Source organism: Nicotiana tomentosiformis, chromosome 7, assembly GCF_000390325.3.
Source record: "Nicotiana tomentosiformis chromosome 7, ASM39032v3, whole genome shotgun sequence".
NCBI classification, from domain to species: domain Eukaryota; kingdom Viridiplantae; phylum Streptophyta; class Magnoliopsida; order Solanales; family Solanaceae; genus Nicotiana; species Nicotiana tomentosiformis.
The window spans coordinates 20,542,071-20,557,592 of NC_090818.1; the positions used below are offsets into that span (position 1 = coordinate 20,542,071).

The window sequence follows — 15,522 nt, forward strand, 5'->3', positions numbered from 1 at the left end:
GAATCTACCTTGTCTATGCCTACCAGTGATGGACCAGGTTCATCCCTGAGTTTCTTTATCAATCTTCAAAACTATCCTTTACTTGGGCCAACAGAGGAAGACAAGTACACAATATTGGAAATGGAGGTCATCTGAGAATGAGCTCCAATGAATTGCTTACTTTATTTCATATCTCTACAATCTATATATACAAGGCTGACTTCAACCAACTAATTTATGATAGCACATTTACAGCTAATCTAACTAACTAACCGACTTCTTAACAGATAATTAACACTACTCCTAACTACAGTTAATAGTACTAACTCTAACTATAGTTAACTCTTAGACTCATTAAGTAACTTCACTCTCGACACTCCCCCTCAAGCTGGTAGGTGAAAAGACATTAAGCACTCCCAGCTTGGAAACCAAATATTCATATTGTGACCTCAACAGTGCTTTAGTCATGATGTCTGCTTGTTGCTCACTTGAGCTCACATGATGTGTTTGCATTATCCTTTGTTGAATTTTTCCCCTTATAAAATGGCAATCTACTTCTATATCTTTTGTCTTCTCATGATAAACTAGATTAGTTGTAATCTGCAATGCTGCTTTGTTATCACAGTACAGATCAAGAGGTTCCCTCACTTCTGCTCCAAGTTCTTTAAACAAGCCAATAAGCCACATCAGTTCTGATAGTGTAGAAGCCATACTCTTGTACACTAATTCTGTTGAGCTTTTTGATACTGTACTTTGCTTATTTGATTTCCAAGCAATGAGTGACTCACCATGCTTCATTATGAAGCCTGTAATTGACTTTCTAGCATTTGGGCATGATGCCTAACCAGCATCACATAAAGCTGTCAATGTGTTGCTCTTTTTACTACTCATTAATACTCCCATTCCAGGTGCCAACTTCACATATTTCACCGCTCTTAACGCTGCCTCCCAATGGAATTTTTTAGGTTGTTACATGAACTGACTAAGAGTCTGCACTGCATAGGCAATGTCTGGCCTAGTCATGGTGAGGTACAATAATTTTCCAATTAACTTTTGATACTGCACTTTGTCTTCCAATAAGTCATCCTTTGTGGTTCCAGCTACATCACCAAGTTCATTTGTTGTAAGCTTTTTATTGAATTCTAGAGGAGTCCCAATTGGTTTCGCAACACTCAAACCTAAGTCTTCTATCAGCTCCAAAGTGTATTTTCTTTGGTTCATCAAGATGCCCTTGTGTGATCTAGAGAATTCAATGCCCAAAAAATACTTCAATTCACCAAGGTCCTTCATCTTGAAAGCTTATTGTAAGTACTTTTTAGTGAACTCTATCAAACTCATGTCACTTCCTGGTGATTAACATGTCATCGACATAGACTAAGACTACTACAACGCTCTTATCTTGTCTCTTAGTAGACAAGGAATGATCTAGTGAGCTTTGATTGAAGCCTAGGCTGAGCAGGGCATCTGTTAACTTGACATTCCATTGTCTGCTAGCTTGCTTCAATCCATATAAGAATTTGACAAGTCAGCATACTGTATTCTTCTCCCCCTGACTTGCAAAACCTTGTAGAAGTTGCATGTAGACTTCGTCATATAAGTCACCTTGAAGAAAAGCATTATAGACGTCCATTTGGTGCAAATACCTACCTACACTAGCTGCGAGAGACATCACTGCCCTGATAGCGACAATCTTTACTATAGGAGAGAAGGTTTCATTGTAGTCCAATACCTCCTGTTGACTGTATCCCTTAGCTACTAGCCTAGCTTTGTATCTTTCAACATCCCCATTAGCCTTATATTTAACTTTGTAGACCCATTTGCACCCAATAGGCACCTTGCCAGGGGGCAGTGTAACTAGTTCCCAGGTTTTGTTGTCTTCAGGAGACTTTAACTATGTCTGCATGGCCTCAATCTAAATTGGATATTTATATACTTCATAAAAAGTCTGAGGTTCCACTATGGAGATGAATGTAGCTAAGGATTGCATGTACGAAGGCCTGAGTCTGTCATAATCAATATTGGCATGAATGAAGTATGGTGGTTCTGTTGTGCTCTTGGACTTTGATCCAATGATGAAGTCTGTCATCCATGTTGGTTGCTGTTTATTTCTCTGAGACTGTCTCAAAGGTGCATTAGAAGAATCAGGAAGTGACACTATTGCAGGAGGTTGAGGGAAATGAGCAGCATCAACAGGTGAATCATGTGCAAGCAAGGGATCATCAGTAGGTGCAGATGGTGGGATATAAGTAGGTGTTGAGGTAGTGTCTGGCATATGATCAGCTGATTCTCTAGTTGGTGAAGCATGTATGGTAGGATCAGGAACTCACTATGCTGCAATGATTGATATGGTGGGACTTCATAGTCTATTGTACATAGAGTATCAAGTTCAACAACATGATAAATGTTTTTTATATGGTTGGTGTCCTCTGAAGGCATCAGCCAAGTTATATCATTTAAGAAGAGCTTGGAACTATCAACATATTTGTGCTTGAATGGGAACACATTTTCTCTAAAAGTAACATCCATGTTAATAAAAAAGGAATAGTTAGCTAAATCATATAGTATATATCATTTTGTTACTTCTGAGTATCCCATAAATGTTGCAGCCACTGCTTTTGGTCCAAATTTATCATGTAAAGGCAGCCTTTTTGCATAACATAGACAACTGGGCACCCTCAGATGACTCACGGTAGGTCTTTTCCCATGAAAGACTCCATATGGACTCTTGCCTTTTAGAACTGTTGAAGGCATATTGACGATGTATGTGGCACCCAAAACGCAATGACCCTAGAATTTAAGTGAGATTCCTCCCTGAAATCTAACAGCCCTGGCAATTTCCAAAATATGTATGTGTTTTCTTTCTGCCACCCCATTTTGTTGGGGTGTGTAGATACATGTTCTTTGATGTAATATCCCAACAGATAATAAGAGCTCCTTTTATTCATTGTTTATAAACTCACTTTCATTGTCAGATCTGCTTGCTTTAACTGTTTTGTTGAATTGTGTGAGTGCAATTTTAAAAAAACTGTCTTAAAATGACTACAACGTCACTTTTCAATTTCAGCAAAAATAGCCAAGTAACTCTAGAGTGATCATCAACAACACTAAGAAACAGTTTATTGCCATCGTCGGTCTGTACATTGTAAGGGCCCCAGACATCTATATATAGCAGATGGAAAACTTCAGTAGTCATACTAGTACTATTTTGAAATGGCAATCTAGTATGTTTAGCTAATGGGCAAATTGAACATTCTTGTATTGTTTTAGTACTATCTACTAAAGGCAAATCAAGACATTTACTAATCACTCCAACAGGTGCATGCCCTATTATCTTGTGCCACATTCCATGTTCTCTGACCTTGTGTTCAAACTCTTAGCTGATACTGTAGTGTTCTCATTAGAAAATTGAGGCAATAGGCACAAGCCATCATCCTCTTTACCAATCCCCCTCTCTCTGCCAGTGTATAGGTCCTGGAACACACAGAAATCAAGTAGAAAAAGAATAGAATATTGTAGCTCTTTAGTGATCTTAGATACTGACAAAAGATTATATTTAAAATCAGGAACATATAGCACATTATTCACTAATCCTCCTGCTATATGGCAAGATCCAACATGTGATACATCAGTAATACTACCATTTGGCAAATGGACTTTCTTAGTGTTATTAAGTTTCTTTCAAACAACATGGTTAAATCTGAAATCATGTGATTTGTTGCTCCTGTATCCACAATCAAGTTTCTAGTGCTTTGATAATACCTGCCATATTGGCTGAACTTTCTGCATGATCATCTTTATTGAGCAACTTTAGGATGTGATTATATTGTGCTGGTGTGAAGTATGGAGTTGCTAAACCAGCAGGAACAACATCATTCGTACCATTGTTGTTTCCACCAAAATCTGTTGCTCTATGTTGTTCAATTGTCATATTGTTAGGAGTGTTGTTTTTTGCAAAGTTAGGGGTATTGCTTCCAAACCTTATTTTAGGTTTAAAATCAGTTGGATAGCCTATGATTTTGAAGCATTCTGCACGTGTATGTCCCTTCATCTTACAAAATTCACATTGCACATTATAATTCCTCTTTTGTCTTTGCATACCTCCACTCCTAGCAGTTATTTGAGATGTCATCTATGCTCCTTCAGTAGAAACATACGCAACAATCATGCTCCTTTGACTCTCCCGTTCAGTGAGCATAGAGTAGGCCTTGTTCAGAGTTGGTGCAGGAACTATCATAAGAATTTGGTTGTGAGCCTGTTCATAAAGCTCATTAAGCCCCATGAGAAACTGTAGCAGCTTCAATCGTTCCATGAAAACAATAAATTCACGTGACTTAGCCCAATCATACCCAGGAATTGGGGCAAAACAATCAAATTCTGTCCATAATAACTTCAATTTCGAAAAATATATTGCTACTGAGCAGGTTCCCTGATTGATCGTAGCAATTTGCTTATGGATCTGAAAAATCCTAGTGCAATCTACTTTATCAAATCGTTCCTTCAATTCATTCCAAAGTGCACATGCATTTGAAGAATATACGATTTCACTTAGTAATTCAGCTGAAACACAATTCATTAACCATGATAGGACAATAGTGTTACATCGTTCCCACATATCAACTTGATTTTGACCATAATCCTCTATTTTGCATGCACCTTCGATGAACCCTAACTTGTTACGACCAAGGATCGCGATTCTCATCGCTCGGCTCCATACAGAGTAGTTCTCTGTCCCTCTCAGTTGTAGTGAGATTAGTACTGCACCTGAATTATCATTCGTCGTAAAAAACAATGGATGATTATAGCTTAGTTTCTCCGGCAAAGTATCGATGGTAGCCATGGTCTTCGAACGAAGAAACAACTCTGGTGAATTTCTGATGAATTCGAACAATCAATCCTCAATCTTCCATAGCTCTGATACCATGTCAAATTGTGAGCTGGAGATGAAGAATTACAGCAATGGTGGTCGAGGAAGAAAAGTGCACAATATTGGAAATGCTTACTTCATTTCATATCTTTACAATCTATATATACAAGGCTCACTTCAACCAACTGATTTATGACAGCACATTGACAGCTAATCTAACTAACTAACCGACTTCTTAACATATAATTAATACTACTCCTAACTGCAGTTAATTCTACTAACTCTAACTATAATTAACTCTTAGACTCATTAAGTAACTCCACTCTCAATAAATATGTACAATCCCTAAAGAGTAATATTTGAAAATAAAATTTTGACTAATCGTTTTTCCACCCTTTGCATTCAAACGAGAAAGAAAAAATTTAAGTGAGTATTGAAGACAAGGCTTTTGCCAAAATTAAATAAATAATGTAGGAGTACTTTATTTTCGTATCACTTAGCCGCAAAACAAACAGATAGTCTCATACAGTATTAATTGGATAATATGTTACCTATTGCTCAAGAATTATGTACCCGTGATCGTTTGGTTGGGAAATAAGTTATACTATGATTAATTATTCTGGAATTAGTTATCCCACCCTCCCATGGGGATAAAAAATACTACAATTTCGGGATAGCTAATTCCGGAATTGGTTATATCACGATTTTAATCCAACCAAATGCGGGATAAACTCTTCTCAAATTTAATCCCGTGATTAATTATCTTTAATGACCCGACCAGTTATTTTGAGTATTACAATCCCGTTCTCCCATTTACTCCTCAATTTGTGCTTTATAACTGTTATGTGACTTGCCATAGTAATTGGTTCGGGTCCGGTGACGTTTCAGAATGAATTGATACACTTAGTCTCGATGATGGAAGCTTAAGTTGAAAAGGTTGACCGGATATTGACTTACGTGTAAACGACTCCGGAATAGAATTTTGATGATTTCAATAGCTCCGTATGGTAATTTTGGACTTAGGAACATGTCCGTAAAATTATTTAAAAGTCCGTAGTTAAATTAGGCTTAAAATAGCTAAAATAGAAATTTAAATTTGGATGTTTTATCGGGGAGTTGAGATTTTGATATCGGGGTCGGAATCCGATTCTAAAAATTTGAATAGGTCTGTTATGTCGTTTATGACTTGTGTGCAAAAATTGAGGTCAATCGGACTTGATTTGATAGGTTTTAACATCGAATGTAGAAGTTAAAAATTTTTAATTTTATTAAGCTTGAATTGGGGTATGATTCGTGATTTTAGCGTTGTTTGATGTGATTTGAGGTTTCGACTAAGTTCGTATGAATTTTAGGACTTGTTGGTGCATTTGGTTGAGGTAACCAGGGCCTCAGGCGAGTTTCGAATGGTTAACATATCAAATTTGGACTTAAGGAAAAATCTAGAAATTTCAGTTTTCTGGTGCAATCGCACCTGCGAAACTTTGGTCGCAGGTACGAGGAGTGGAGCGCAGATGAGGCCAGGCTTGGGGTGGTCAAAGATCGCAGGTGCGAAACTTTTTTCACACGTGCATGGTCGCAGGCGCGGCGAGGGGTTCGCAGAAGCGCACCCGCAGGTGCGGGATTTTGAGCGCAGGTGCGCGAGTCGGGGACTTGACGTGTCTTCCGCAGAAGCTAAAACTGCACCGCAAAAGCGGTTCCGCATGTGCGGATAGGGGTTCGCAGGTACGAAAAGCCTGGACAGAATATTAAAAATAAGGGTCCGCGATTTTGGCTTCATTTCTAACATTTCCAACACTGGTTGAGGCGATGTTTGAGCGAGAATTCACGGAAAATCTTGAGGTAAGTCACTTGTGATCATTGTTAGTCAATAATATTGGATTATCATTGAGTATCTCGATTAGATTACATGTGTTTTTTTAGGTGAAATTAGAGGATTTGGGCTTAGAGATTTCAAAATAAGAATTTGAGATTTGGAGGTCGAGTTGATATCGGAATTTGGTATGGCTGGACTCGTGGTTGAATGGGCGTTTATATTTTATAACTTTTATTGGGTTCCGAGATGTGGGCTCCACGTGCGATTTTTGAGTTAAATTTTAGATTTTTGTTGGAAAATTAGTATTTTCATATGAAATTAATTTCAATAAATTGTATTGACTGAATCGAATTAATTATGACTAGATTCAAGGATTTCGGAGACCAATTCGGGAGGGAAGGGTATAACGGAGTAAGAAATTACATGGTTTGACTTAAGTAACACTTCTAAACTTGGTTCTGAGGGTATGAATCCCCAAATTTAGTGTTATATAAATTGTTTGGAGGTAATGCATACGATAGGTGACGAGTGTGTGGACGTGCACCATAGAAATTGTGACTTGAATAAATCTTGCGAAGTTTTAAAATTAAAGAGTCATGTTATTATTCACATATTCTCCACGTGTTAGAAAATTGAGCTGAGACTCGTATTAAAGATCATGATTAGGCTACGTGCCGATATTTTGGGACCCGCAGGGTCGTGTTGCTGTTAAATTTAATTGTTTTAAAATGTATATTTCATACTCAATCATGTTCATAAATTGTGAGGATATTTATGGGATCGAGGTTGCCCGCCTACAGCAGGCCATATCGGTTTTATATATTATTATTATTATTATTATATAAACGGGTTGTCCGCCTGCAACAGGCCTTATAGGTTTTATCATTATATGGATCGGGGCTGCCTGCTTGCAGTAGGCCATATCGGCTTTATATTATGCTTGGGCTGAATGAGCCCCTCCGGAGTCTGCACCCCCCCACAGTGAGCATAGATGATTTATATACGGGATGGACTTCCTAGGGCATGGACTTGCCTTACTTATTTATATTTGTGATAAATTTTCATGGACATAGATCTTGTCCGAATCATTTACATTTGGGGATAAATTACCCAGGGCTGGATTGGCTTTATACGGTACTGAGTGATTGATTGTCAGTCGATGCATATATATATGGGATGAAATATCCCTAGGCTGGATTGACCATAAACAGTACCGAGTGATTAGTGATCGTGAGTACACGGGGTTTTTCACTGATATGTCATATTCCTCATATCATGCAATATTAATCTATCTTACTTGTACTGAGTTTAACTGTCGAACTTGAAAACATGCCTATATTTCTATACTGTTATTTCTATACTGAACTATACCTGTGGAGCTCGGTACTACTTTCAGCCCAAAGGCTAGTCTTGTTACTTATTGAGTTGGTTGTACTCATACTACACTCTGCACCTCGTGTGCAGATCCAGGTACTTTCGGACACGGCAACTGTTAGATTTCAGGGTGCTATCAACCGGAGACTATCAAGGTAGCTGTCTGGCATCCGCTGACCTTGACTCTCTTTCTTTCAGTTAATGTACTGTTCTATATTTTCAGACAATATTTTTTTATCAGTCAGACTTTGTTATCATTTAGATGCTCATGTACTCAGTGACACCGGGTTTTGAGACTGTTTTATATTCGTATTTGTGAGATTTTTCTGTTAAAAATAAATATTATGTTTTCAAACTTAAGAGATTATGCGATTTATTGAGGTTATCGGCTTGCCTAGTATTGAGATAGGTGCCATTACGACATGTGAATTTTGGGTTGTGATATTATCCTTTATCATTCGTACCAAACGAGCTCTTGGTTTGTAAATGACGTAACTCACAGTGAAGAAACACATATCCATATGAAAAGAAAACTATACACGATTAAGAATAAATAAAAAATTAAATTAGATTATTTTCGTGTATAATACAACAACAACAACAACAAGATATCCTGTATTATCCCACACCGTGGGGTATGAGGAGGGTAGTGAGTACGTAGACTCTACCCTTACTTTGTGAGAATAGAGAAGATGTTTCCAATAGACCATCGACTTAGGAAAGCATAAGCCCACATTAATGAAAATATAGACAAGAAGGGACAGTACCAAAAAGTCATATAAAAGAAGAATAAAAACAACAAGATAGTAAAGTGATCAACAATGAAAGAAAACAACGGTTAGTCATAAAAACCTACTATCAACGAAAAGCGAGACTGCGTGCCAATATTACTGTTATGAACACAATAGACTACCTACTCTATTATTCTAATCATCGACCTCCATACATTTCTATCAAGGGTCATGTCCTCGGCCAGCTGAAGTTGCGCCATGTCTTGCCTAATCACCTCTCCCCACCTTTTATTTGGTTAGCTAAAGCTGTGCCATGTAAAAAAATATATTATTATTTTTGAATAAAGTAAAAATTATCACATAAAATAAAATAGGGAGTAAAAATTGTACTTATTGGTACTACGTATAATTTTTAAATTAATAATTAAACTAGTCACGAGGCCTTTTACCTAGGGAAGGTTTTAGGAGCTAATGTTGTCAGCCGTATATTCTTGACTTAAGCGCGTGGATAGGCATCCTTACGCTTTCTCACTTGTACAATAGTCTTGCTTGACAGCATAATCCCCACCTTTATTTATTTTTTGTTAAATTTATTTTTTGAAGATATCTTATACTAATACAATTCATCGTTGTTAAATAATGGAGTAGATCACATATCATATATGCATATCAGTAATGCAATTTATAATTTCAATTTCCATTGACTAAACTAATCCATTATTTTGATTGTACGTTGGAAAAATAAGTCTATTTGCAAATAGATGGACCTAAAAGTAGATCGATTTCTGATCTTAATTTGCAATAGTGCGCATAACAAATAGAGTTTTTTTTTTGTTGCTATGAACAAATAGAGTTTTTGTTCTTAGTACATAACAAATATATGTATGACATTGTAAATGTTAATATTAGGTGAGCCTAAATTCGCTTTTCTCTGAATATGTTATAAAATCATAACGGTTCAATTTGTAATTCGCATAAATCACACAGTGAATTAGTTTTGGTAATATAATTTAATAAAATATTGTATAAAATGGTTTAGTCATCCTTACGAGTCAAATAGAAGGAAAAAAATCTTGTTTTTCCACACTATTACAAAAACATTTCAAGTATTTTGAAGATTAAAACAAATTGAAAGTAAAACGTTTAGTGCAAAAACAAGTTACGCTTCTGACTTTAGAAAAAGGTAGGTAATATAGTGAAAAGGCAAATAGCTTGAGATTTGTGTACTTTTAGTCTCAAGGCAATACAAAAAGCGCCCATTACGCTGAATTATTTCAATAAAAAGACTCTTTGTGAAAAGCTGGTTATCAATTCTAGGATAACCCCATCCAACTTGTGTTTCCAGCTTCCACTCTGAAGAAAACAAGAGAAAAGAAACAAAAAGACAACTCCACTTTCTTTTCTAACTTTCTATGGCATCAGCCATCAGATTTGGCCTTTGCATTTTGTTACCGTTTCCTTAACGCTAGTGTATGACTTAAAGTCTGAGTTTCTTACGCACAATTGTCAATTTGATAGTTAAATAGTTAAACGGTTTAGAGGTTACAAGTCAAATAGTAGTTCATAAATTTGGACTCATAATCAATCATATTATTAAGCTAGCGTTTGGACATAAATTTTGTTGTAATTTGAAGAAAATGAGTTTTTAAAGTTATGTTAAAAAATAATTTTTGAAAGTTGAATTTGTGTTTGTACATGTATTTTATTTGAAAAAAAACTTGAAGTCTTATAAGTGGAATAAAAAATTCACCAAAAACGAAAAAAATTATTCTTATTACATGAACAAATAATATTTTCCATTTTATTTTTAAAAAAAAAAGAATTGCCAAAATTCATGGCCAAATGGGAGCTAAGTACTTCATTTACTATTTGACTAGTAGAAGAGATAAATTTTTCAGTCTGAAGTTCATTGACAAGGAAACCAAGCATCTTGATTTCAATTTGAACAAATAAATTCACATTCTAAAATGTTAAAGAAGTTTTCAACATTGGTGTGCCAAAAGAGAGCCAATGTATTAAGCAGAATAAGACATAGTATATTTGTGGAGTGATATTGTCAAAACTAGTCCAAAAATTTACTATAGTTTGTTATTTATTTTTTAGCCACACTATACACTCATGTGTCAGTCACGCTCGAGGAAGGGACGTTAATATGTAAAAGATTCAAATCTTTTCTGTACTTTGGACGTTTTCTTAAATGATGAAAGTTTAGAATCGAGGAAAAAAAGATTAAAAGAAGTTTGAAATGACTTAAAGAAAGGGCTTTGGTAATTGAGCACGAAAAGTGAATAGAACTGGCAAGTAAAAGAAAGGAAGTGATGATGGTGTCGCAAATCCATTCTCTTTCTGTTTCTTCTATTTTAACTAGGAACAACTATTCCTGGGAATTTTGTTAACCTTGTTAAATCATCTGCATCTTAAGTTTTGTGATCTAAAATTTGGCTGTATTTGATAATGTGTATTTTGACAATGGCAGCAGAAACATAACTTGTATAGCTGTACCCAAAAACTTTAGGAAATAAGGGTCAGGGCTAACATTTTTTCCACTATTTTATTTTAATTATTTTTTTAATTTTATTTTTCCACTAATTAAATGTGAATTCACCAAATAAAAGTATGAAGGAGTTCTGTGAAAATTAGCTTATTTTGAGGAGTATTTTTTCCGTAAAGTACTTTTTAGTGAGAAATAATTTATATTCGACTAATTAATTTAAAAATCACATCTTTTAAAAAGTACTTCTACGTGCATTTTTCTCAAAAGTGTTCTTTAAAAAAATAATTTTGGAAAGAACCAACTTTTTTTCTATTTTTTAAAAACTGCTTCTGTTTCTACTCTAGAACAATTTTTTTTCTTCCAGCGGCTTGACCAAACACTTAATTTTGGAAAAAAAATACTTTAGTCAAAAAATCAATTTTAGCCCAAAAGAAACTTGGCGAAATTGACTAATAATACCCACTTGACACAACAGTTCAACTACAACTAATCTCTACTCGTCGGAATCATCAAATGTAGCTAATGATGATTTTCAAGAACAACATAAAATGAAATTCAAAGGAAAACAACATTAGAAAAATCAGGCTTTATCAAAGATGGACCACAATGTCAAGAAAAATAATTTGAAGTAGAACATGATTGAGTAGCCATTTGATTCAACTTTTGAAACAAGTCCAAAACAGAACAAGGCAAATATACTTCTGTAGCTACTGATGTATCAAGTCATCAACCACTTACATGTGCTAAGATATAAAGAAGATTCCACCTTGGAAAATCATATACTAGAATGGAGAAAACATTGATTGCTTCAATCATACGAGTAGCTTTGTCTTTTACCATAATTGTTTATTCCAACTACATACCTTTTTACTCTCATTAATAATGGATATTAAAATTAGAAAATAATGGTAATTTTTATGCTATTCTTTGTGGTGAAAGTTTTAATTTCATGCAAGATATAATTGATTTTTAAGTGCCTCTTCAAGATTTGTTCTTGTAAAGAAGACCAATGGCATTAAAACTTGTAAAACAAATATGTTGAAAATTCTTCTCAACATCCCACCTTACGGAATGGAGAGATTAGTTATTCCCTTGGATTATAGAAGACTTAATCTTGCCACACTAAAAAGAATTGAAGGCTACACTAAGAAATTGGAAGTTTCTCTTCGATCACTCAAAAGATAAATTAAAAATTAAGAAGAAACTTTCACTAGGCCAAAGCAGCTAGATTGCTTACAAATTAGTTTCCTCGCTACCAAAATTGGAAACACATAAAACTGTTGAAACTTGAAAACAAAAACGGTCAAAGATCACTTTTAGCCCGGAGTCAAAATTATTTAATATTCGATCGCCACAAAAGTAAATAATATATATATATATATATATATATTTATCGGCTATTATTTGATAGCTAATAATAGCAGTTATACGGTGTTATTTTCGCAACAAAAAATAGTAAAAATTCTTGTTCACATTTGAGGAGCTTACGGCCCAAAATTCTGGGATTTCTGAGAGCCCAATTCATCCGAAACACAAAATTAAACGGCCCATAAAAGCAGTTCATCTCAGTGGACCAAAAAGTAGTTGAGATAAACAAGCATCTTAGTGGTGCGTTCGAATTGGGACAAGTGCATAGATAAGTATTTTCAAAGATGTTATTAGGAGATTATTCAATACTTATTTTGTTTTTAATTTTTAAACTTAAAATGTTAAATTCAGGACAATTCAGAATATTTTTATCCTGAAAAATTAAACAGGAAAACTGAAATTCAGGACGAACTGGCTAATTCCTAAACAACAGCCCTCTAGATCTAATGGCTACGAGATGTCATTTTTACATTCGAATTCTATTAGTTGTTCAAACACTTTCGTGTGCAGAATAACGAGATTAGCCCCATTTATTTTGAAAAAAAGAAAAGAAAAGAAAAGAAAAATCAAATCAAAGCAAAGAGAACTGGAAGGATCGCATGTATATAATTATGTATCAAATAAACACAGTGGTGAAAAAAAAAAACAGCTGAAGTATTAACTAATAAGTTAGTTTGATGGATGAAATATGGCATTTAATTTAAAAAAAGCTTGATTAGCTAACAATCTAGTTCTTGCATTTTGTGAAAGCTGTTCAAGAAATCATTAGTGAAATTGTGCCAAACATTTCTGAACATCCAAGAATAGAACTAGACATGACTAGTACTGGTGCACATATAATAGTGGTGCAAGATTTTCCTACGTTGGAAGTATCAATTTAAATTGAAAATGGTAATGAAATATTTTACAAAAACATATAGGGAGCAAAACTAATTTGGTAAAGCAACTCTTGAAAGCTTGAGAGTTTGTGTGTGGTTGGGGCAGATGCGGAGTTAGGATTTGAAGCTTATGGATTCAGGATCCTAATCCTTTTAAGTTACTGAGTTCTAAATTAATAATTTTGTATATATTCAATAGATTTTTAAAACAAATACATGAATTGGACCAAAACAACTGGGTTCGGCCGAATCCATACTTGATGGGCTAGCTCCGTCCCTGGTTGGGAGTGTAGTTGGCAACCCCACCAGCACCCTGCACACAATAACAATATTAATTACAGTAAAATAGAAACGCAAGCTGTTGAATATATAAGCAATTAAGCATGACGACATTGTAAAGTAAAGCCTACTACCGGAGCTAGTTAAGAAGTGCGCTATCAGTTCATTAAAAATGCAATTCTGTATTATTTTTCTTCAATTATGATGCCAGTATCTCCGCCACCAAATCCAGAGAGAAGGATATGGTTTTCTATAAGTCAATAATCTCTCCTGTTTAACACTGTTTGGAAAATAAATAATTTTTTCATTGACTACATGTGTTACTACAAAATAATTGTGATTAATATTACTCTTAATGCAGTTTTAATTTAAATATGTAATTTTTTTTTGTAATAATAAGAAATGAATATTATTGAAATTCACTTAAAATATTAGTACTATAAATTAACGAGGAAGGATACTGATCTTGTATTGAGCTAAGCAAATTCACAATATATATATATATATATATATATATATATATATATATATATATATATATATATATATATATATATATATATATATAGCATGTTAAGAGTTTTGATTGCAATTTGCGAGGGCGGCGTTAAGATAAGGTAATACGGTCAATGTGAAAACTTAAAAGCATGTAATATAACCATATATAATCACCCTCCTATACCCCCAAAGTTTTCACCCTACCACCCCGCAATATAAATCAAAAAGAAAAAAAGGGATAATGATATGAAGCTTAAATTAAAGGAAAAAGGTGCAAGTCCCCCTTTTGTATTTAATTTTGAAGATAAAATATTGTCTAATAAATTTCTTTGATATTACCTAGTGTTACCTTATTTTGGATTGAATATCCATTCTAATACTCGTTAGTTTCAAAATTTCACGTTTAATATAAGTGAATTCCTGTGCCAAGCGACTTAATTTCATGAAAACAATCATGGTATTCCAGGATTTAATCATGTCAAAGAGACATCAATTATTCTCATTGTGTCTCTTACCAATCATTGAATTAGAGAACATTATGATCCTTCAGAGCTATAGAATGTGTGTGGACGCTAATTATAGATGACTATATGAACAGTATTGATTTCTTAGTAAAACTTGAGTCAATCTTTGCGTCTCTCATCGCAAAAGTATTGCTGTTAGAATTTGTACCATAAAAAAAGCTCAATCTATACTCGTTTTCTTCTCCATCACATGCTTCTCATCAGAAAAAGTGTATGCCGAGACAAAATTGCACTTTTTAGGGTATTCAAACTCTAAAAAAATATATTTGAATTTTGGTTCTAATTAATTTAGGAGTGTACCGTTTCTTTACTTAAGCTACAAGGGGCTCCTCGAGAACAATAACAACAACAGACCCAGTATATTCCCTACCCAATGAAGTTAGAGAGGTTATTTTCAAAAGACCCTCAACTACTCGACAAGCATACACACAAATTAAAATGTAGTTTCTAGCTATTTTCTGTTTTCTTGACTCAAGCAAATGAGTAATTTGCCGAATGATTTTACGTGTCACAACTTTTAGGGACGTTCCAGAAACAAATCATTAATAGAAATAGCGGACACATGAAACACGAGAAAATAACTACATCTTGTCAATGGTTAGTGACATGACTTCCCTCAATATTAGGGCAAATGAGGGACATGAGCAACGAAATAACCAAAATAATGTTAGTTGTAACAATTATCCTTGTAAAAGGAATGATGTAGGATTCAGTTATAGG

General features: G+C 34.6%; 1 protein-coding gene across 1 annotated transcript; it reads right to left on the reverse strand.

Moving 5' to 3' along the window:
- Positions 1–4,108: 4,108 nt before the first annotated feature.
- On the reverse strand, positions 4,109–4,816 carry LOC138895328 (uncharacterized). Its single transcript, XM_070180006.1, has one exon. It carries the CDS (start codon positions 4,814–4,816, stop codon positions 4,109–4,111), a length of 708 nt encoding a protein of 235 aa, XP_070036107.1.
- Between the last annotated feature and the right edge of the window lie 10,706 nt (positions 4,817–15,522).

What these genes read in the sequence shown, in the direction of transcription:
- LOC138895328 (XM_070180006.1), bottom strand. Translation starts at nt 4,816, where the DNA reads ATGGCTACCATCGATACTTTGCCGGAGAAACTAAGCTATAATCATCCA.